The 23390-nt window shown below is 40.4% G+C and overlaps 1 protein-coding gene across 7 annotated transcripts in view; it reads left to right on the forward strand.

The window, feature by feature from the left end:
* The window catches only part of NCOA1 (nuclear receptor coactivator 1), a 285311-nt gene that overhangs the window by 249968 nt on the left and 11953 nt on the right, over positions 1-23390 (forward strand). For 6 of the 7 annotated variants that reach the window (XM_087717449.1, XM_087717452.1, XM_087717446.1 and 3 more), the window contains 7 exons: positions 2416-2587; positions 6126-6311; positions 8624-8776; positions 10210-10336; positions 17194-17362; positions 19489-19806; positions 22240-22341. In XM_087717449.1, the coding sequence (XP_087573575.1) occupies positions 2416-2587; positions 6126-6311; positions 8624-8776; positions 10210-10336; positions 17194-17362; positions 19489-19806; positions 22240-22341 (1227 nt within the window). The remainder of the gene's footprint in view (positions 1-2415; positions 2588-6125; positions 6312-8623; positions 8777-10209; positions 10337-17193; positions 17363-19488; positions 19807-22239; positions 22342-23390) is intronic. The other variant, XM_087717453.1, reaches the window with a different exon arrangement.

Here is a 23390-nt window from a genome sequence, read left to right on the forward strand (position 1 = left end):
ATTTTTGGCACATGGTTCTCAGCTGCTTGGAGCGTGTAAAATTGCTTGATTTGGCTCTGTTTCGCATGAGGAGATGGTGCTAAAGAATGTCCAGATTTTTATAATGTTTTATAAATATGAGTAGTTATTGAAGATTGCAGTTCCTGTAATAGGATGGGATAGTATTTCTCATCTCTCTTAGATAAGCCCCACCTGAAAATCAAGTAAATCACTTGCTTTAGAAATAGAGTTTTAATTTTAATTTAAGCTGATTTTTTTTTATCCCCAATGGAAGAGGAAATGGTGAAAATGATGGATATCGCTGAGATGGCCAAATTATCAGTTTTAATTAGAGATTAGACCAGTGGTGGGTTGCAGGCGGTACGGGCGTACCAGAACCTGCCCGGAGCACCAGATATTGTTCCAGTACGGTGCTCCGGAGGGCCCACCCGAGCTCCTTCCCGGTCTTTTAAGTTTTTGGTGCTTCTGTGCACGCGCACGGCACATACAGTGCCTGCACGACGCTCCACTGAGCAACCGGAGCGTTGCGGAGGCGCTAAGTGCTGGAGTATGGAGGGATAAAATGGAAAAAAATAAGGGGTTATAACCCATGTTATTCCCCACCCTCTAGGCATCTGTTTTTCCCCCTAGGCCTACCTGGAGTTTTCAGGGTATCAATATGAGGTCTTCTTATTGTAAAAAATCATGCTTACAAAACCCTGTCTTTAGATCTGAGAATCCCATCAGTTCTCACATCTAAATTGCCTCTCTGGAATAGCTTTTTTCTTTAAGAACTGAAATTATTAGGGTTACATTACATTCTTTGTGAATTTTATTTATCAGAACTATCACTAAGTACACATTTCACTTAGAAGGCATACATGTCAAAATAAGCTATTTTGAAACTGATAAATGCTACCACAGCAAAACTAAACAGAACAGCGTAGCACCCAATATTCCTGGACAAATAACTACACCTTTATGTGATTTTTGAAAGTCTAGCAACATCAGCAGATAGTGTTGGGTTTCAGTAGGAACAGAGTTTAGAGATAGATGAAGGCTCCTGAATGGCTCATATTGACTTGGCCCTGATCCTGCTAGAGAAATATGTACCAATTTTAATTTGACACACACACACACACACACACCTTGTTACCTTTGGAAGGCTCTGAAGAAATGGTTCTATCTGCAGGCTTGGGGACCTCAAACTGACACAGACCCAATCAAGTGGTTGATATGATTGCATTTGTTGCTGCTACCCAGGGTGGGTGCAGAATGTATGGGCTTTATATTTTGGATTGTTTAATGTTGTAAGCCTTCCAGAGTCACTATGTTGAATTCGGTGACCATATGCATTTGTTTCATCAATAAATAAATTTCAAAATGTATATGTATGCATTTCTGAGGAGAGTGGCACATAGCTATGTTTATTCAACTGGCTCCTAATTCTTAAAGAGTTTATATGAGTTAGGTGAAGCTGTCAGCTTTTCAGGCATCTTCCTATTAATTTTTTCAAAGTCCAGCCATTTCTGTGTAAAGAACCTTTATTTCACATTGCCAGTAATTTTATCCTTAAAGTGTTTTTGGATGCCTCCCCCACCCAGATCAAGGCCCAGATTACTAATCCAGAGCATCCCACTAAACCAACAATTGAGCTATTTTAAGTACAAGGGAAGAAGGTGGTTCAGTGGCTAAGACTCTGAGCTTTTCGATCAGAAAGGTTGGCAGTTTGGCGGTTCAAGTCCCTAGCGCTGTGTAATAGAGCGAGCTCCCGTTGCTTGTTCCAGCTTCTAGCAGCCTAGCAGTTCGAAAGCATGTAAAATGCAAGTAGAAAAAGTAGGGCCCTCCTTTGGTCATAGCATTCTGTGCGCCTTTGGCGTTTAGTGATGTCGCCACATGACCACGGAGACGTCTTCGGACAGCACTGGCTCTTCGGCTTTAAAATGGAAATGAGCACCACCCCCTAGAGTCTGGAACGACTAGCACATATGTGCGAGGGGAGCCCCTTGGCTCATCACCACAAAATGCTCCAGAGGGTTTTTTAAAAAATTAAAAGATATGTGTATTTGTGTGTGCATTTCTCTGCTTTGATACTTTCCCATCTGGCTATAGCAGAGCAGGATGGAACAGGCGAGGCTGGCCCTAATGTAGATGGTGCTTTAAACAACAGCATTTTCTCTTTCCCCATGCTAATAATGAAATACATCTTTCTATCACATTTATCACTTTTTTGTCTCATTTCTTCAGTGCTTTAGTTGCAAATAGGGTTCCACTTTGGTTAACTGTCTGCTAGCAATGAAGTGTAGCAATATGAAATAAGAAACCATTGCAGCACCAAACCCAGCAAAAGGACTAGCATTAAAAAAAACCACCTCTAATTTTGGTTACCCATCAAAGGCTCAGTAGCTGACTTATGATCTTGCTTTCTCCCTTCAGTTTGCATCTGATCTTGAACAAATGCTGCCTCCGCTGGAAAAGACAGCCCAGTTGCCACCAGGCTTATGTGGGTCAGAGACAACTGAAAGTGGTGGCATTACTATCAAATCAGAGATCTTGAGCCCCTCCCTTCAGCCCAGTACTGCTGCAAGAACTCCTACTGGGATGAGCTGTATGTACTTCCGAGTCTTTTAAATATATTCTTAGTAGTGTTTCCTGTGGTTGATAAACTGTAGTCCAGAATTGCATGTGCTTAAGATGTTTAGGTGTTGATTAAAAATGAAGTTTCTTTCTAAATCCAATAATCAGCTCTATTCCTTTGTTAAAATCAAATTTGTTTTGATAATGTTTAAGCTGAACCATTTTGTTTTCCCATGGGATTTCAAAGTTGCATTTTCAAGACGATTAAGGTTGATTCTTGAGGAATGGTATGTTTGGGAAGTATCAGGTACTGACTAAAATTCAGGTCACATTAAGATGTTGAAAAAGCAATAGTTTATTTAAAGATGCACGGGTATTTATAATAATGGAGAACCAAACATATATTTGGTCACATATACAAAGTGGATAGTTTGATTAGAAAGATCAATGCACCTATATAATCTTACTTTGTTGTTCTTTTATGGGAACTGTTTTGCTGGAAGCAACATATTCCATCAATTCTTCTTCATGCTCAACCCTGTTGTAGAATTATCAGGAGAAAATGAATTGCTTGTTATGAAGCCCTTGTGTTCCACAGAAAAATCAATTCATGCAACCAAACTTAGATGACATTTTAATTCAGGTCAATGTGTGCTAAGTTGGCACAAGTCAAAGTGCTTAACTCATAGTTTTGCCAGCTATTAAGTAGCCCATTAACTTCTCAGTCAAAGTGTGCCGTGACACTGCTTAGCCCATATTTGACATTTTTAAGCTGCCTCCTAAATTCTCAGCCAAAATTCTCTCGAAACTTTCTAAATAGTTTCTCTTCTTCAAAACCCCAATGGTGGACAATTAAATGTAAGTTTAATCTTTAAGTCCTAAGGTTCAGAAAAAAATATTTCCTTTATCCATAATTGATTTACATAATTTTCAGTATTGTTTTCCTTTGTTTTATATGTACAGATTATTTCTGTAGACTCAAGGCAATTAGCAGCCAAATCATAAACATATAAATACTCAAAAACTGCCAATTAATAAGATTTTAAAACCTTAACTAAGGAATGGTTGCCGTCACATCACTAACATCCAATTGCTCTGGGGAGAAGGAGATGATTAAATTAATGATCAGTTTTCAGAACTCTGGCAATTTATTGGTGTTGTTAGGTCATCATGGCAGTTTGGAACTTCAGTGTTCAGAGTCAGCTTATTAATATCATTAGCTGTGGAAATGTTATGCCCGTCTCTTCTTCAACACTGAGGACTACAAGGTTCCTTTTTTATTTTTTAGACAGCTAGTATAACAAGCTATGGGTCTGCCCAGAACACTTCAGCCTAGTGTTGAACCTAGCCTGTGTTGGCTTTAGGTAAAGACCGCTGGCCGTCCAGTTATAAGGCAAATAAATTATTTAAAACCTGTTTAATATAGCGGTAAAAGGAATTGGACTGGAAGCTGGGAGACTGTGTGTTACAATCCTGTCATAGGCATGGAAGCCAGTGCCTTTAGATCAATTATTCCCTCTCAGCCATAGGAAGAAGGCAGTGGTAAACCACTTCTGATAGTGTTGCCAAGAAAACTGCATTGACTTATCCATGTAGTCACCATAACTCATATCCGACCCAAAGGACTCAAATAAAATAAAATGACTTAGTAAGTTTATGAAGCTCTTGGACATGCAGTTTATTACTAGGCTGTTTTGCTAGTTGGCCAGCGAACTTTTAATAATCGTTTATGCTCTTTAAAATAGAGAGAGAGCGTGCAAGAGCACAGCAAAAAATAATTTTGGTAATGCTAAATTGCTTGATGACCTAGAAGTGATCCTTACTTTCCCATTAGCAACCAGGGAAATGTTGAAAGCCTGTATCGAGCAAAATCTTGGCTGGGTGACTTCTTTGTTTCCAATTTTATAGTGCCTTATAACTTAACCCAGTAAAATATATAAAAAGCCTGTCACAAGAAGTAACTGTTTGCTGGATTTCATACTTATGGATTTCATGCACTTATCGAGATATACTAGCACTGCTGGGCTTATTGCTAGCTGTAGAAAGAAAAGGCAGGATTCTGCATTAGGAGAAATAAGTTTTATGAACCATAGTGCTCAGGGACAAGACACATGTCAAAGAGCAGTTTTTGCTTTCCCCCTAACTGCAGAAATTACAAGGTGGTTTGAAAAAGCTGTTCACCTCTTGGTTGTCTTAAGTAACCATTTCTGCTGTCATTTTTTTGACAGTTTCATGATGCAAATATAGTAACCTGCAGCTCACTCAAGCCTGTTAATCTGTGCCTTGAGGGCTTTACTCCATGTGAAGCTTTGGAAAACCCAACTTTTAACAACTAATAAAAAATCTACAATGTGTTTTTATAGTGGGATTCGTTCATTTTGAGAGAGAAGGGTTTTTTTGTTAGACAATTAAGATGATATGAGTCCCAGATAGTTAGTATTACAAGGTGAAATGCAGTAAGTATTGTTGTTGTTCTTATTAACATTATTCTTGTTTTTTTATAAGAAGCATGCAAACCTTTGGGTTAACAGCTATTTTCTACCTGATAGAATCATCCTGTATTATTTATAATACATGTGCTTTGTAAGTATAGAATTGTCTGTTTAGTTTTTTGAACCCCAAGAACATAATTATAAACATGGTTATAGGATTGAAGGTTGAAACATTTTTCTGCAGCTAGAGCGAGATAAGAAAATCTCTGACTTCAATTAAACCTCTGATACATCTTGCAACATTTTAAAAATGAAATTTGGATTTACAAAGTTCATACACTTTTTTATAGAATACAATTGGAAGGCTTTCTTAGCAATTGAGAGTAGGTAACTTTTACTGTTCAGGTTTTGACATTAACTTTATTCAGTACTAATTTTTCACAATCTCTTTTCTGAATCAGCAAAGCAATATTTGAGAATGCACAAAAGAATAGAAGCTGAGGGAAGAAATTCACATTTTTGCTTTTAGAGTTTTCCTTCCAACTAGATTCGGCTTGTGGTTTAAATCCATCCCTGGGTTATAATGTTTGTCATATTGAACACTGAAAACATGGGGTTTGATTCCTTTGATTAAAGCAAAGGAATTTCTACTAATTGTTGAGTGGGAAAGAGAGCCCTCTGATGGTTTCTGTAGGAATTCCAGACCGTAGGTACAGTACCAGAAGACAGTATGGTCATTATAGACCAGTGTTTCTCAACCTTGGCAACTTGAAGATGTCCGGACTTCAACTCCCAGAATTCCCATTCGCTGGCTGGGGAATTCTGGGAGTTGAAGTCCGGACATCTTCAAGTTGCCAAGGTTGAGAAACACTGTTATAGACAGTATAGCTATATGTCCATTATATGGACAGTATAGCTGTGTAATTTTGCACTGTGGGTTTTAAAGCTTTTTTTTTTAATTAACATTTTTCTTTATGTGAAAAAAGATTTGGGAAAGATCAAGGCCAAATGTGTGGCTCTAATGCCAATTTATACAATCTTGACCTACTGTATCTAACGTCATTGCTGGTAGTATCTTTGGTTGACCAAAACAGGGAAGTTCTGTGCTGCTCTCTGAACTGAACCTTTCTGTTCTAGCTGTTAATGGTGGGCAAGGAATGCAAACCGGACGGTCCCCATTTGAATTCTGTGATCCAATGGAGCCAGTTCAGCTACGGACAGCACCTTTCCCTGCCACAAACGGCAGCAGCCCTCATCATGGTTTGCCATCGGAACAGGGCAGGGGGGCAGTACCTGGCCCAAGTCCCTTTCAACCGGATACTGGTATGTGCTTTTATTATGATGAATGTAAACCTCTATTTCTGTTTAAAAAAAGAATTCCTTTTCCCAATAACTCTTTCAAGGAGATCGACCTATTAAATAACGATTTAGCCTGATGTGCAGTAAAACATGTGTCTCCATGAGGCTTTTGGCCTCTACGTTAATATTATTAATATTTGCTAAGTATGTATCTTAATTTTCCTCCAGGAGAGTAACAGCTTCCACAGCACTTTTTCTTTCCTTGGTGTAATTTGAGCTGAGAAATAGTGATTTGCCCAAAATTGCTCAACTTCCATGGCTGAGAATAGATTTGAACCAAGACTTCCCCAGTCTTTGTACCTTAATCATTAGTCCATGCTTGTCCCTCTGTGTCCAAATGCAATACCTGGTCATGCTTTCTTGGGCTGATTACCTGAATGGTTAGGAGAAGGAATTTGTTTTGCATATTGAAGTACAAATGTAATTATCACATGCTTAGCCTACTCAGAAACATTAGTTCTGCTCAGTTGGTCTTTCACCCGAAGTAAAAACACAAGAATGAAGAATAGTTATCTTAACAGTCAGTAGAAAAAGTGTTTTCACTGCAGAATCTAGAAATGTCTTATCCTATCATCATCCAAGTTCAACACCAAAATATCTGTACTGCAGCACTACAGAATATTTAGGAGGAAATTTTGAGTATTCATCTCAAAATTCCTCTTTTTGCTTATGTGAGATATTGTCATACCCTGAAGTCTCTCACACATTCCAGTCTCCCATTTTCAACTTATGCAGTTAAGATCTTTTTATTGAGCTCCTGTAGGTTAAGTACAATATTCATGGATCTGCCACATGAGGAAAATTTATCAAGCATTTCAAAATGTACAGTAACACACAGTTTCTGGCAAATGCCCTAAGCAATTCAAGATACTCACAAAAAAGCCTCCCAAAGTTTCCATGGTCTTCAAATTCCCCAAATCCTATGAAACATTTGCAGTCTCAGATCTTGTGTAAGAAATCTTGTGAGATTTCTTTTCTCATATGCTGGATCTTGCAAGATTTACCAAGCTGACAAATGTTAAGCTATTTTTAGTGTTAATTTTAATTTGGAGGACTGAGATCTGGGAAGAAAGACATTCTGGTGATTGTGTTACTGCTGGTTATATTGTCCTCATGGCTTGGTTTTATCCATAGTTTTGATATTATATTTCATATATGCACCTTTTTTCTAATGAGCAAATAAGATAATTCCTATTACACGGAATATTAGGGTAATATTTCATAGCTGCATGCATGAAATACAAGCGAATTTCAGTTTCCTGAAATAAAAAAGGGAGGATGTGTCTTGTTTATAGGCAGAGATCTCATTGACAGAGGGAACATGGCCATCAATGATACAATTTGATTGTATTTGAATGAATGTTCTGGAAGGACTTTGATTTGATCTGTTGCCCTCTTGGGTTTGTTGCTAGCTATATTTCTAGTATGAATGGTCAGCCCCCTTGGCTTCCCCATCTGGAGCAATCCGTTCCTCAGCCATAATCAGCCATGCTACGATTGTTGCCAGCAATTTCTTTATTTTCCAGTTGCCAAGCAACCCTTAAGAATACTTCATTGCTGCTGCACAGCTAGTTTAAGAACGAAATAAACTCTTGCAGGTTGACTTTACTCTCTATTCTGTGACTCTTGTTTAGGCACAAGCCTTGCACTACAGACCATGCTGACCTGGTGCCCTTCTAATGTGTTGTACAACGATTTCTATCATCCAGGACAGGGTGGCAATTTAACTTCAATGTAGCTGGAGCAGACTAGCCTGGGAAAATGGAGATGCTATTTGAGCTATGCTTGTTTATTGTCAAGCTACAGCAAATAGCCCTTAATGCTGCCATGGCTATGTTAGTCTAGAGCAGGGCTGTCAAAGTCCTGGCCTGTGGGCTGGATGCGTCACAGGTTGGCCACGCCCACGTATGGTTTAGCGAAGGGGGAAAAGTCCCGATACGTCACATGACGCTGCCTTGACAACGTGAGTTTGACAACCCTGGTCTAAGAGTTTCACTGGTCTAGACAGTCATTGAAACGCTCAGGACCAAACAGAGGAACACACCTGGACTTCTTTTTGCTCCATTTTTTTCAACTTCTTATAGTGAGCATGGCTGTAAACACATGGGAATAAACGTGTTTAATTAAATAATGGCCTGAATAGCATTGTTGTCCTCATCTCTAGACATGCATATTTTAGATATGCATATTTTGAAAGTCTTCGATTTAAAGGTGTATTTTTTAAAGAGTTGCTGCTTCCTACCTCATGTCCTAAAGCTGTTATTTTACTCCTTCAGCACCCATTTTCCTACTTGAAGATCCAGGAGATGTTTGGCAGAATTGGAAAAGTATTTATTTTCACAATTCTAACGTTAGACAGCCTTTCAAGCTGTCATGGAACTATGCTTTGGATATTGGAAGCCCAGGAAACATGATTGTTGGTGCTACGGGTACATTATTAATCCTCATGCACCTCTGGCTTTTGAGTTAAACTTATACTTTACCCACCAAGAAATAAAGGGAAACTAGTATAGATCTATTTCAAATTATTTAGTTCTCGTCAGTTAGCCATATCCTGGGATTCGACCCGGGCTACTTACATATTAGGTAGATGTATTAACCTCTAAGCCAACGCAAAGCTGGCTAAGGAACTCTGGGAGTTGAAGTCCACAAGTCTTAAAGTTGCCAAGGTTGGAGATCCCTGCTCTAAGCCACAGGTTCTCGCTTTGTGGGCTGTACTAGGGGGGAGATTAAGTGTTGTTTTTTTAATCAGGGTAAGGTGGCAGGCTGAACCAAAGTAGGCCTCAAGCCTGAACCAAACTGGTCTACCCAAATATAGGACGGAGCATACTCTGGCTTTTGAGTATTACATCTGACAGTTTTTACTACTGTGAAAATGGTTCCAGTCTTCAGTTCTTTCCTTATATTTTAGGGGAGGGATCCTCCTCATACACCTTTCACTATCATTGTAAGCGCTTAATGCGCCACCATTATCTGTACCAAGTATTTTCAGGTGCAGTATCATGTTATAAGAGGGACGCGGTGGTTCAGTGGCTAAGATGCCGAGCTTGTTGATCGAAAGGTTGGCAGTTTGGCGGTTCAAATCCCTAGCCCCGCGAATTGGAGTGAGTTTCTGTTACTTGTCCCAGCTTCTGTCAACCTAGCAGTTTGAAAGGATGTTAAAATGCAAATAGAAAAATAGGAACCACCTTTGGCGGGGAGGTAACAGAGTTCCGTGCGCCTTCGGTGTTTTTAGTTATGCCGGCCACATGACCACAGAGACGTCTTCGGACAGCACTGGCTCTTTGGCTTTGAAATGGAGATGAGCACCGCCCCCTAGAGCCAGGAACGACTAGCACATATGTGCATGGGGAACCTTTACCTATCATGTTATAACAAAGATACTTCAGAGAACATTGGAATCTGATAGAGGGTGACTGTCTTTGAGGAAACCCATAGAGCACTGTGAGGGGCCCCAATGGAGGATACATCAAGAACTGATGGCCACCATGTTGCAAGGAATCCTTCCTTGCTGTGAGCCAGACCAAATAGGGCCAAGAATATCTCATGGTTGTCATGCGTAACTACAACCCATAGAACTGCCGTCTTCCCATTACTGAAACTATGGAACTATGTTGTTGGGAGGTACGCTACTAAGGTAGATAATTGTTTGAATGTTGCTTAGAATAATGGACTGCTTCTTTACTGGCCTGCTTCAGATAGTCTTATACAATAGAATGTTTGCACATTTTAATCCAGCTTTCCTTATGAGCAAGCTCCAGCCTAGGTACACTCACATCCTATCCTTTGGTCCCATTTTATGACCTGATCAAACTAGTGTGCTCTTCTTGTACCTCAAATGACATACACTTTTCTCTCCCAGGATTGCCTGAACTGGAATTGGGGGTCAGTGAGCATCAATTTGGGCAGCCAGCCATGGGGGAGCAGATCCCATGGGCAGAAAATCCCATGGCTTCCATCAACAGAGGACCTATGACTAAACCGGATGAGTAAGTACCAGGATGGTTTTCCTTGATCATTGGACATCCCAGGCAGTTAGTATGAGAAGTTTAAAAAGTCAACGAAAGTTTTTTCCCCCCCATTTGCAGTATTGATGTGGAGTTTCTCATCTGGAGAGCAGCCCCAAATGCATATGTTTGTGCTTGTACATACACAGAGAGAAAGACACACATAAACCTAGTGCATGGGGTTTTTTTTGTCAAGAAACAGCAGGAACCATAAAGCTGTATTTATTTTTCACTTCTCTTCAGTGAAAGAGAAATGAAAGAATATGGATTAAATGTTATGTTGTCACTAGGGAACACTATGGACTCAGAGGGATGATGAGGCCCTATTTCACAGAAATGTGAAGTCTTGACATTCATCTCACTATCCCTCAGGTTGAATACAACAAGTGACTCATTTAAATGACAAGCAGTCATTTAAAAAGATCCTCTTGTGTAAGACAGCAAACTCCTTTTAAGATCTTGTCTTTCATTCTTCATCAGGCATTCCTTTCTGCTCAAAATTCAGCCAGGGAAAAGATTGTACCTTAGACAATATGGTTCCTTTCTCAAGCCTGAAAAGATGGTGTCTCAGGTTGCCACCTCTTAGATATTTCTGATGTTCTTCCAAGGAAGTTAAGAATCTCAGAAATAAATCTCAAGTTCAGAAAATCTCAGCTACCTTACGTTAGTTGAATTCTGCATAGCTCCCTCACTGAAGCAAAAATGTATCTGGTCACTGTTTTTACTCCATGTTCTCATGAGATTGCCTTCGTCTCATCTTCAGCCTATAGCCAAGGCAGCTTAAAACTTGTCTTGAGCTATTGCAATTTTTAAAATAGAGTTTTCCTGGCATTTGTTTTGCCATGATTTAGCACCACAATGACAAACCTATGGCATGTGTGCCACAGGTGGCACGCAGAGCCCTCTCTGTGGGCATGTGAGCCATCGCCCCAGCTCAGCTCCGCCACGCATGCGTGTGCGCCTCCTGCCAGCCAGTTGATTTTGCAGTCTCTGCTGCACATGCGTGGGGTGCGGGGCGCATGCAGGAGACACACATGCATGAGTGGTGGATCGTGCACGGGGGGAGCATGGGAGTGTGGTACGCCCCTACAGCCCGTTTTTGCTCCCAGAAGGCTGCAGGGAGGCCTACAAGGCCCAAAATGGGGTGTGGGGGTCATATGCATGTACGGGCGTCTGGAGGAGAGCATGGGAGGATCGCGCGCACATGTGCAGGTGGGGTGCAGGTGTGTGTGTCCCGTACGCATTGCATTATGGGTGCACTTTGGCACGCGACAATAAAAAGGTTAGCCATCACTGATCTAGCATGTTAATGTGGTTGAGGGATTAGTTTCTCCCAGCTTCTGCAGGTCACTTTAGGCCTGCATGGGTGCCGTCTCTCCTCAGTCATTCAGGAACCCCCTCCAGGAATTCATTTGGCAGCAGAAGAGACAAAACACCTGACCTCCGCAGGGGCCTCTGCCTTCTTAATAGCTGAAGACCACTTTCTGAAACAGTTGCAGGTTTTATCAGGTCTTACATAAACAGGCTCGATGCTTATTTGAAGAAATGCTAAACCTATTTTGTAAGCATGGGTTTAGCATCGTTTGGAAGGGAAGAGTTCTTTGGGAAGAGAAATGAAGTGGCATGAGTTCACTATCACTTCCCTTAACTTGTCCCACACTGAAACGCTTAGGCCAGCACCCTCACCAGTCTCATTTTTGAGACAGCATCATGGTTGGTAGGGAGGTAATTTTTCTATGAGCTCATAGGCCTAAAGAGTAGCTGTTTAATATAGTTGAAAGACTTTCCAGTCAAGATGTAGTTGCTCAACTCTTTAACACTACGCCATCTAGTGGCCTAAAATTGCTCACAGAATCCCTAAAAGACTGCTTCCATAAAATAATAATTAATTTGGGACGTGGCACTGGGAAATGATGTTGTGCATTTTTGTCTAATTGCTACTGTCCATGCTCCACCCTCTTCCTTATTATCCCCTCTCTTCCAATAACCCTGAGTGAAGTCCTTGTATAAAATCAAGCCCTGCAGAAACCACTCAAGCATTTTTATAAGTCTAACGGGAAATTTCTGTGGAAGCAAACGTAACTCTTGGCAGAATGTTAGCTTAGGCAATAATCCTAGAGGAGGACAGAAATCTCTCTTGCCACAACTCTTTGCCTCCAGCTGTCCTGTCTCATTTCCCTAAATACAAGCAACATGCTATTTTGGAATGGGGTGAGGAGTTGCCTCCTGCCAGGAAGAACCCAAATGCATGTGCTCTGAGTGAAAGAGGATTCACTTACAGGTTTTTGGCCTCGTGCCCAGGTTTTCCATCGGACAAGTTGCCTTATAGCCAAAATGGAACTTGAAGCATGAAAGCTTTCCTCATCCTATTTGTCATTAATGAAATTTTCCTTCCTTGGTTGCTCCTTATTGCAAAAGAGATGCTGAACAGAATCAGGGCGGTTTTCTGTCTTCTGTAAAGATCTCCTGCAAGGTGTCACTTGAAGGATTTTAGGAATCTAACCGAGGAAGTGGAATTCTTTATCTCTCCTTTTTTGTTTTTAGTGGCGGAGAGAGGAGGGGAGTTGTATAACTGGGGAGGGTGGGAAAAATGAAGCATCCTGTTCCTCTTGTAACAAATCCAGTGTTTGATTTCTTTACCATTTACTTTCATTAGCCTTCTTCTGCTCTCTTTAATTTCTTACGTTAATTAGATTTTGAGCCCTTTTAGAGTACGAATGGAAGATTGAAATCCCTGTTTTGTTTTGTTCTGAGCCAATAAGAAAGAGTGGTCTATAAAATATAAATGAATAGTTAACTTGAATAGCTCAGTAGCCTCAGGGAAAGGGAAACTTCATTATACAGTTGGACGTTCTCCACTCTGTGTGTCTTGGCTTTGTTGTTCCAATAGTCTGCAATTGTTTGCTCTTTGAGCCTGTTTCTGGCAATGACATATTGAAGTCTTTGTTGTGTGGGTTCTCCTGCAAAGACTGTAGAATAGATTGCTGAACTAAAATCTCTTCCACCTACCCAACACTTCTGGATACAGTACACATTTTTTAAAGAAAAAAAAATCTAAAACTGCATATGCAAGTTTCACACACAACTAAGATTCTGGAGGCTGCTGGTTGACATAATCTAATTTTTCATAAACCTGCCGTTTTATTTTCGCAATGTGTCTTTTTTTATAACTTCTTGATCATTAGGAAAATCCAGAGGGATAGGATGCTGTGAAGATGACTGAATGGAAATTCTGTGTGTTCTTGTATTAAAACTCTAAATAAACATCCATTACATGAAAATACAGCTTTCCTGAATCACAGCAAAGTTCCACTTAATCCAGTATTGAAAGGTCAGCCAGAGTCTTACAGGAATCCCACAAGCAAGACACAAACTCCCTATTGTTTGCTTCTCCCATAACCTGTATTTGAAAATTAACAACCTTTGTTAGTAGATATTCCAGTAGAATTAGTTGTTGCATGAATAGTCTACCTCTCAAGATACAGAGAACCACCCTTGTTTTATCCTCATAAGACCCACATAGGGAAAATTAGGCTTAGAGTTACTGATTGGCCCAAATCACCCAAGTGGGATTCACAATCACATGGGGATTTCACAATCACAATCCAGGTCTCCCCAATTCTAATCCATTTCTCTATCCAATGGCTCTGCCATTAAAACTTTCACCCAAAAATGTGTGGAATCCCTTTTTAATAAAAATCCAAATCAGTTTGTCAAGGGCTTACTTTAGAGAACGCTATAACGCCACTTTCTGGTTTAATGCATGCCCCCACAAAGGCTCCCAGTTTCACCAAAAGATGTCTTTTGGGTGTCAACTCTCCTTATCTGCTGATTGAGAGCATTTGCTTCAGCTCTAATTTAATCTAGCTCATATCGAACTTAAAGCAGGGGTCCCCAACCTTTTGGACCTCAGGGACCACTAAATTCATAATTTTAAATCCCGTGGACCAGAAATAACGATCTCCTAATGACCGGCTATGTGGGTGTGACAAGATGATCATGTGACTGGGTGGACGTGGCCAACTCAGTGTCACATAGAGGGGCGCCTTGTCAGCCTCTACTTGCCACTCCTCGCCTGCCTGCCCGGGTTCCTTAGGGCTCCAACAGGAAGCAAAGCAGCCACCATGAGAAAGAGTTGGCAAAACAGTTGGTTCAGTTCAAATTGGATCTGACCGAGAAGGAGGCTTAGCAGAAGCACCTCACTGAGAACTACAAGCATAGACTTTCCAAGCAGAGGGAAGACCTGCAGGAGTACAAGGCCAGGTACCAGCGCCTGGCGGCTCAGTGGGCTGAGATGGTCAACCATCTCAGACTTTCTTTATTTCTCTGTTGTAACTGATATCCTGAATATAATGCTTCCACAAAATATTTGCCTGCTTTGCCCATTAGCAGAAATTAGCTTTGTTACTTAGATTCTAACAAAATGATTTGTCTGAACATTTATAATGTACAATTCAAAATGCTGGTTCATTTCTTACAGCATGAACTTTTCCACAATGCCTGCATAAGATTTTTCTATCCGTAATTCCTGCTGACTGAATCAAAATGATTTCTACAACAGGGAAAGTTGGTCATAAGTTGATTGCTGCTCTTCAGAGCTGAGTTGCAAGGCATACATTTTGTTCTGGGGCACTTAGGATTTATATTGGAGATATGGAAGCTTTGTCAGCTCTAGTACATTCATCACTTTGTCCAGAAACTACACTCACTCAGCAGTCTCTCTTTAATTCAGCTAAACACACGCCACATACAACCATGTCCTTTATGAGCAATTCACAAGCTCTCCAAACTTACATGTTTGGGACAGAGGTGGGTTCCTACTGGTTCGGACCAGTTCGGCTGAGTAGGTAATAACTCAATTGCCCACACCCCCTAACTGGTTCTATCAGCTGTGCCCTAGGCACCGCCATCTTGTTTTTTGCTTCTGCGCATGCATAGAAGCAATTTTTTTCACTACTGCGCATGTGCACATAGTGTGCATCAAACGTGTGTGCCGGAAGTGCGTCCCTGAGCGAACCGGCAGTAAAGAATCCGGAACCCATCCTTGGTTTGGGATAATATCATCACATGCAATTTGCTCCCTGAGTCTTAGTAAAAATACATATGTCTCTCAAACATAATTTCCTTTGTAGGAACAAGATACTCAGCACGCTTACCTTTTTGCTAAACCAATATTTATGTCATTAAGTTATATCTATCTATCTCTTGAGCCTCTATGTAATATAATGAAAAACAAAATGCATTGTAGCCTCTTTTCACTCATGTCTAAGGTACAAATGAAATGCCTGAAGCCATTTTCTCCGATTTTCTGCAGCATGTCTAGTCATCATAAAGAAGTCAGGGGTTGGAAGGGAAGCTATTCAAAGTTCCTGTACTTCTATACCATGTGGAGAAAGCACTAAGCAGTTGCTATGCTAATTCATGATATAAAGATGAGATGATGATAAATCATGATAATTAAAATTCAACAAACCCATTTATTCTCAGGAACAGCTAGATAGACATTGCAGCCAAGTCACACAAATTATTTACAAGCAAAGTAAAACTTCCCAGATGAGGCAATATTGATCAATTGATTATGTGCCATCAAGTCAGTTTCAATTCATTGCAACCAGATAGATAGATATTCTCCATGATGATCTATCCCTAGTGTGTTTTTTCCAGTCTCCTAACAGTATACTCATCACCACTTACTGATGGTCATCTTCTTCTTCCATTTCTTTCCATCTTTCCTCTTTTGCAAAGAGTTGGGTCTTCGCATAATATGCCCAAAGTAAGATAATTTAAGCCTGGCCATTTGGGCCTCGAATGAGAACTCTAGGTTGATATATTTGATGATCCATTTGGTGGTTTTCTTGGCTGTCCATGATAGTCATATGATGGCTATCTCCAAGACCAACATTCCAAATCATTAATACACTTTCTGTTCTGCTTCTTAAAAGTCCAACTTCCACCACCATAGACTGTCACAGGGAATACTATGGTTTACATGATTCTGATCTTTGCACATATAGACAGAGCATGATATTTTTAAATTTTTTCAGCAACTTCGTGGGCATATTTCTTAACCGCTTGTTCCTTTACTGCTGATGGTTGATTGTAGAAAGCAGAAGCCATTCACCACTTAAATATCTTCATTGCCAATCCTAAGGTTGATCGTTCTACCTGTTGTAATTAGTTTAGAAGTCTTTATATTGATTTTAGTCCCATTTTTCCATGTACTCTTTGAATTTTAAGTACTAGGACTTGCAGATCCTTTGCATTTTCATTTATCAGGGTAATATTATCATTATAGGGCAGGTAATGGATACTTCTTCCTTCAATTTTAAAACCAGGCTCATCACCATCCAAACAAGGCTACAATATTAACTTACAAGTAAAATCCAATTATACAACTGTATAATAAGCCTTTACTGAATCAGCCCTACATACAGAAGAGGAATATCAGAAGGTCACATTTATGACAATGAATACAGAATACACTAATAAAATATGTATTAGAATGGGGTATTCCAGTGCAGAAAACCATGCCAATATTGAAACATCTTTGTATATGTCTTTTGGGGATAGGAGGGGGGCACTCTAAAGGCACCCTTACATTTGGTGTGGGAACTTGCTAAACCTGACCATTGGTGGCAATAGAATGCCTGATTAGGTAATTGTCACTTTCAAGCTTTTTGGAAATCACACACTAATTTTATATCATACAGTACTGTAGACCACAGAGGCAAATGGGTTTTGGCAAAAGACCCATATGTACATGCAGTGTTTCTCATGTCATAAGTCAAATATCCAAAGGGATTTGAGAGCTTTCATCTTTTATATTGACATTCCTACAGCCAGTGCATCACTTCTCAGCTGGATGAGCTCTTATGCCCTCCCACCACCCCAGAAGGAAGAAATGATGAGAAAGCACTTTTGGAACAACTGGTGTCCTTCCTGAGTGGCAAAGATGAAAATGAGTTGGCAGAATTGGATCGAGCTCTTGGCATTGACAAACTGGTCCAGGTAATGAGCAGCTCAATCTACTTCTATATTTTAAGGTCTGATCTTATGTAACAGATAAGAGGGTTTTCCAAAATTGGGAGTTTTTGAAGGGCAGGAATGGAGAATTATGCTAGAAAGAGTGCAATGATAAATATGAGCACACACCAAAAAAATAAATACCTCTGCAATATATCATGCTGAAAAGCATTGCCTACCAAAAGCTCCTTTAAGATTTTTTTTAGCCTATCCTTTCTTACTTATTATTTATTTTATATACTTATAGTCAGTGGTGGTATTCAGCCAATTTGCAACGATTCAGGAGAACCAATTGTTAACTTTCTAAGCAATTCAGAGAAACGGTTGTTGGAAGAAATCTTATTTTGTTTTTTTCCCACTTTACAGGGCTAATCCTGTAAGGAAGGCAGGAAGGAAACATCCTGGTGTTGTTTCTAGCCTAATCTTTATTGCCCTGCTTACAGAAACTGCCTCTCCGGTTAACCCTTATTACATTGTAACAGCTAAGGCAAAGCGCCCTTCAACCTGAGTGATGTTGAGTTGGCCCTGTCCACATGGTCATATGACCACTGAGCCACGCCTACCCAGCTGGGCATTAGGCAGAGAATCGGTTGTTAAATTATTTGAATCCCACCACTGCTTACAGTTAACCGCTTAAAAAACCTGATGTTGTCCAGAGTAACAAACAAATTAAAGGCATTAAATTATTAAAACAATTAACACAAATTTACATCAAATTAATACAGTGTAGAAAGCAAAATAAATATTCTCCCCGACATTGTGATATTTTCAACTAGCTAAAGTATATTGACATAGACCGTATAGGACTTGAATATATTTATGAAGAATGATAAGTTCAGTATGACTTTTTTCCCTTGAATTATGCCCTTCCATGAAGAATAAGGCATGAAAGTTTATTTCATTACATCCCAACTTCCAACTGATTTGGCTTTTAAGAAATCTATCACAATAGAAATTATAACTTCTGTCAGACATGATCCCAAACCCTATCCAATTGGCCATGATTATGAATAAGTCTGTGTTGGGGAAGTTGAGTTCACAGCCAACAAAATAAATTAATACAAGACTGAATAAAGACATAGGAAAGCCAGACTCACAGCTTCCTAACTTACCTATTAGTCATTCTACCTGCTTTGTTCTTGTTGGTATTCAGTTGCTAAGTCACATCCAGGGGTGGGATTTTACTGGTTTGGACCGGTTCGGGTGAACCGGTAGCTCCGACTATCAGCTGGGAGCAAACCAGTTCACTCCAACTTTCAGCTGGGGGCCTCCACCCACCTGCTCCTGCTCTATACTCACCTATATTCCCTTTTCTGAAGTCCAGCTGATAGGCATGGCAACGGATTGCTGTGCCTCAACTGTTTCCTCCACAGCAGTAATGTGGAAGGTGATTTCTCTATAAACTGTGTGCGCTCAGTGACCCGGTTGTTAAACCAATAGGATCCCACACCTGGCATATCCAACTCTTTGTGACCCCATGGACCTTAGAACATCAGGTTCCCCTGACCTCCACTGTCTTCCATAGTTTGGCAAACTCATGTTTATTGTGTTGATGACACTATCTAACCATCTCATCCTCTGCCATCCCCTTCTCCTTTTGCCTTCAATCTTTTCCAAAATCAGGGTCTTTTCCAATGAATTTGATACTGGATAAAATGTAAGAAATTGTATTTTTAAAAACATGTAACATCAGTGTCCCCTAAACATGGAGCAACCTGTAGGGTGTTTTGGCTCTGCTGAAAGAGATTTGTATTCTTTCCGTGTTTTGTTTGTGGTGGTGAAGAAGGGCTATAAACTATTCCACATATCTAAAATAATTGTTTAATTATTAGGCTGATTTAAAAAAAAAAAAACTCCGTGCATTATGTTTTTTTTTCTTTTTGGATTATTTTCTCTTCTCTTTTTAACTATGTAAGCTGCCCAGAGTAATTTTGGAGTTAGACAGCCTTTTAAATTAAATATTTATATTTAATTACATATGTATTATATTTATATACATATAAAATTTACTATGTTATATTGTTGCATTTGCTTTAATAGAAAGCTAATGTCCAAGCAATGTATTTGGAATTCTACTGAAACTCAAAAATTTCATCTCATTTCTTAAACAGGGGGGTGGCCTAGAAGCACTGACGGAGAGGTTCCAGCCACAACAAGGAACACCACCACAAACTCTTATGATGGATCAGAAACCCGGCATGTACCCTCAGCCTTATCCCTCGGCTTCCCCCACTGCCAACCTTCCTGGGCCTTTCCCAGGCATCGTGAGGCAGAAACAGTCCTTTGGACCTATATCTGTCCAAGTCCCTTCACCTCGTGGGGCTTTCCCTGCTGTGGGGATGCAGCCACGACAGGCACTCAATAGGCCTCCAACAGCTCCAAATCAGTTGCGGCTGCAGTTACAACAACGTCTACAAGGGCAACAGCAGGTGAGTCCAGTCTCGGCTTGTCTGGTCATTGCTCATTATGTGCTGGCCAAGCTGAAGTAATTGCCAATCTCTTGATAGCCCTTCCTCTCCTTTTCCATTGATTTAGTAATAAGGTTGTGGCTGTTCAGGAAATGCTTGAGCAGCTATTCAGGCAAGTTTCTTACTTACAATATAGCAATAGCAGTAGACTTATATACCGCTTCATAGGGCTTTCAGCCCTCTCTAAGCGGTTTACAGAGAATCAGCATATTGCCCCCAACAATCTGGGTCCTCATTTAACCCACCTCGGAAGGATGGAAGGCTGAGTCAACCCTGAGCCGGTGAGATTTGAACCGCTGAACTGCTGATCTAGCAGTAGCCTGCAGCGCTGCATTTAACCACTGCGCAACCTCTTACTTGTCCTGGCATAGACCTAAAAAAATGTGGGAACAATTTTCCTTTCAATCCTGGTGTCAAGCTTGGAGCCACCTTGAAACATCTTCAGGGTTGCCCTGAAGGGTATAAATGGGGAACTCACCAAATTTGCAGATGACACCAAGCAGGCAGAAATAGCCAACACTCCAGAAGACAGGCTTAAGATACAGAAGGATCTTGACAAACTTGAACATTGGGCACTATCTAACAAAATGAAATTCAATGGTGAAAAGAGTAAGGTTCTACATTTAGGCAACAAAAAACGAAATGCACATGTACAGTATAGGTGGTACCTTGCTCAATAGTAGTAACTGTGAAAGGGATCTTGGAGTCCTAGTGGACAACCATTTAAATATGAGCCAGCAGTGTGCAGCAGCTGCCAAAAAAACCAACACAGTTCTAGGTTGCATAAACAGAGGGATAGAATCAAGATCACATGAAGTGTTAATACCACTTTATAATGCCTTGGTAAGACCACACTTGGAATCCTGCATTCAGTTTTGGTCACCACGATGTAGAAAAGATGTGGAGACTCTAGAAAGAGTGCAAAGAAGAGCAACAAAGATGATTAGGGGACTGGAGGCTAAAACATATGAAGAATGGTTGTAGGAACTGAGTATGACTAGTTTAATGAAAAGAAGGACTAGGGGAGACATGATAGCAGTGTTCTAATATCTCAGGGTCTGCCACAAAGAAGAGGGAGTCAAACTATTTTCCAAGCACCTGAGGCTAGGACAAGAAGCAATGGGTGGAAACTAATCAAGGAAAGAAGCAACTTAGAACTGAGGATAAATTTTCTGACAGTTAGAACAATTAATCAGTGGAACAACTTGCCTCCAGAAGTTGTGAATGCTCCAACCCTGGAAGTTTTTAAGAAGATGTTGGATAGCCATTTGTCTGAAATGGCGTAGGGTTTCCTGCCTAAGCAGGGAGTTGGACTAGAAGACCTCCAAGGTCCCTTCCAACTCTCTTATTCTATTCTATTGCCACAGCGAGGCTGAATAGAGCTGTGGGAAAGGAAGTGGAGAATAGAGATAGCTGGGGAAATATGTAGCCAAAATAACATTTTTCTCTTGGGAGCCAAGCACACTCTCACCAGCACCTGGTGGGGTGTGAATGGGAGTCATTGGGGTCTGGGACTGTGATCTGATTGGGGCATGTGATGTGTGTGTGTACGGGGGGGGGGAGGGAAGAACTTTGGATTTTGAATTGGGTGGGGGAAAACCTGGGGAGCTTCAGAATCGTGTTTTCACCAGCTGTGCCAATATGACATGCCTAATAAATCTATACTTTGAGGAACTCTCTGGCCTTGGAGTTTTGATTTCATCTTACACCTGGCCTTTCTTTTAGCATATAAGCAACTAACCAACTTTTCTAGCATTTATTCCTATCTCTGGCATCTTTAAATCTGATATCTCTATTTTTTTTAATGTAATTTTCATTGAATAAATTTTTAACAAGACAAAATAGTACAAATATTAGGAAAGAAATAAAATATGGAAGAATGGTGAATAAGCACAAAAGAAAACAGAAAAAGAAACTATTATAAAAAAGCGGCTTCCAATCTTTTTGACAGCAGTTTTAAATGCATTCATATTTTACCCTCCTCCTCCTCTAAGTGACTTTTTTTTCCTTTCCATAAATTACCCTTTCTAAAGACCTGGTATCTTTAGATACCAAAGTGGAATATCTACCAGAATATATACCTCTTACTTCTTCTGTCTGCAGTCTTTCTTCTCACAGCTATAGATGCTCTGAAAATCAGAAAATAAACTTTATGGCTATTAGAAATTGCTGCCCTACAACTCCCAGATATCTTAGTTAGTGCGGACAATAGAATGAGATGCTGGGTGCTTTGGATCAGTAATAGCCAAAAAGCTATAGGTCCCCCAATCTTGACCTATGCAAACAGTCAGCTGACCTTGATTTATGTTGCAGGTTTTGTTGACTAAAGAAAAGGGTCAGGTATGCAATGCAGTTTGCAGAGAGACCAAATCTTCTTTGTTTCTTTGTCTCTAGATGATACACCAAAATCGGCAGGCTATTCTAAACCAGTTTGCAGGGAATCCTCAGGGTGGTATCGGCATAAGGGCAGGCATGCAGCAGCAGATGACACCTCAGGTAAATGCCGGGAGCCTCTTATACAAGCTCATATATATATAAAACATTTATTATTGTATGGAAGAAAATGATACTGTTCTATTCTATCTATGCACTCTGTAAGGAAGCATTTCATTTTGCCTCTTGTGAATCTCCAGTGATTCAGCTATATTGAATGATCTAGAATTATAACAGGGGCGGGGGGGAACCTTCTACTTTCTACATCATCATTATATCATTTAAATCAGTGGTGATCATTTAAGGTTTTTGGTGCCAGGGACTGGTTTCGGGGAATACAATTTTTCCACAGACTGGAAGGGTGGGGAGCGTGCATGCACAGATTTGCTCAGATGTGCATGCAGTTTTGCTCGCCTGCTGCTCACCTCCATGTGACCCAGTTCCTAACAAGTCATGGACCAGTGCCAGTCTGCAACTGGGGGTTGGGGACCCTTGATTTAAATTACTTCTATTGCTACCTAAGAGGCCCAGTACCTCATAAAGAAGTTTTACAGATTTTTTTCTGACCTAGGCTTCCCAAGAGCATGAAGCAAAGTCCTTATCCTGACAAAAACCCCTTTTATTAATTTACTGTGAATTCTGCTCATTCACATCCAGCAAAGCCTTTCAAGGGAGGATTTACAATTCACAGTCCTTATCAGGCTTGGAGAGCTGCCAGCCAATATCTGCAAAACCTGGCAAGGAATCTCGGAGAGTCACAAACCAATTAAGCGAACTCTGATATTCTTTTTGAAATATAGTGACCAGAATAATACATGTTAGTCCAAATGTAGTTGTATTATTTATTTGTAAAAAAAAAGGTGGTGGGGGGATTGTTACCATCATTCTAATTTCAGAGGAACTTCTGTATGGCTGTTCCTGAAAAGCACAATCCTAGCTCAGTATCCTGATTAGCAAAGTTTAGGACAAACGTCTGCAACTTGATAGTCCCTCCTACCCCCTTGTGTTGAGTTATCCCCTTGACTCAGTCAGTATAGCTGTTGTGGACATAGATGGAGAGCACCAGGGTAGATCAGAAACTTGGAGAGATTTTCAAAACAGGCTGTTTAGGA

This window comes from Thamnophis sirtalis, unplaced genomic scaffold, assembly GCF_051295495.1.
Source record: "Thamnophis sirtalis isolate CommonGarterSnake01/CBP01778 unplaced genomic scaffold, rThaSir2_p1.2 scaffold_6, whole genome shotgun sequence".
Classification (NCBI taxonomy): domain Eukaryota; kingdom Metazoa; phylum Chordata; class Lepidosauria; order Squamata; family Natricidae; genus Thamnophis; species Thamnophis sirtalis.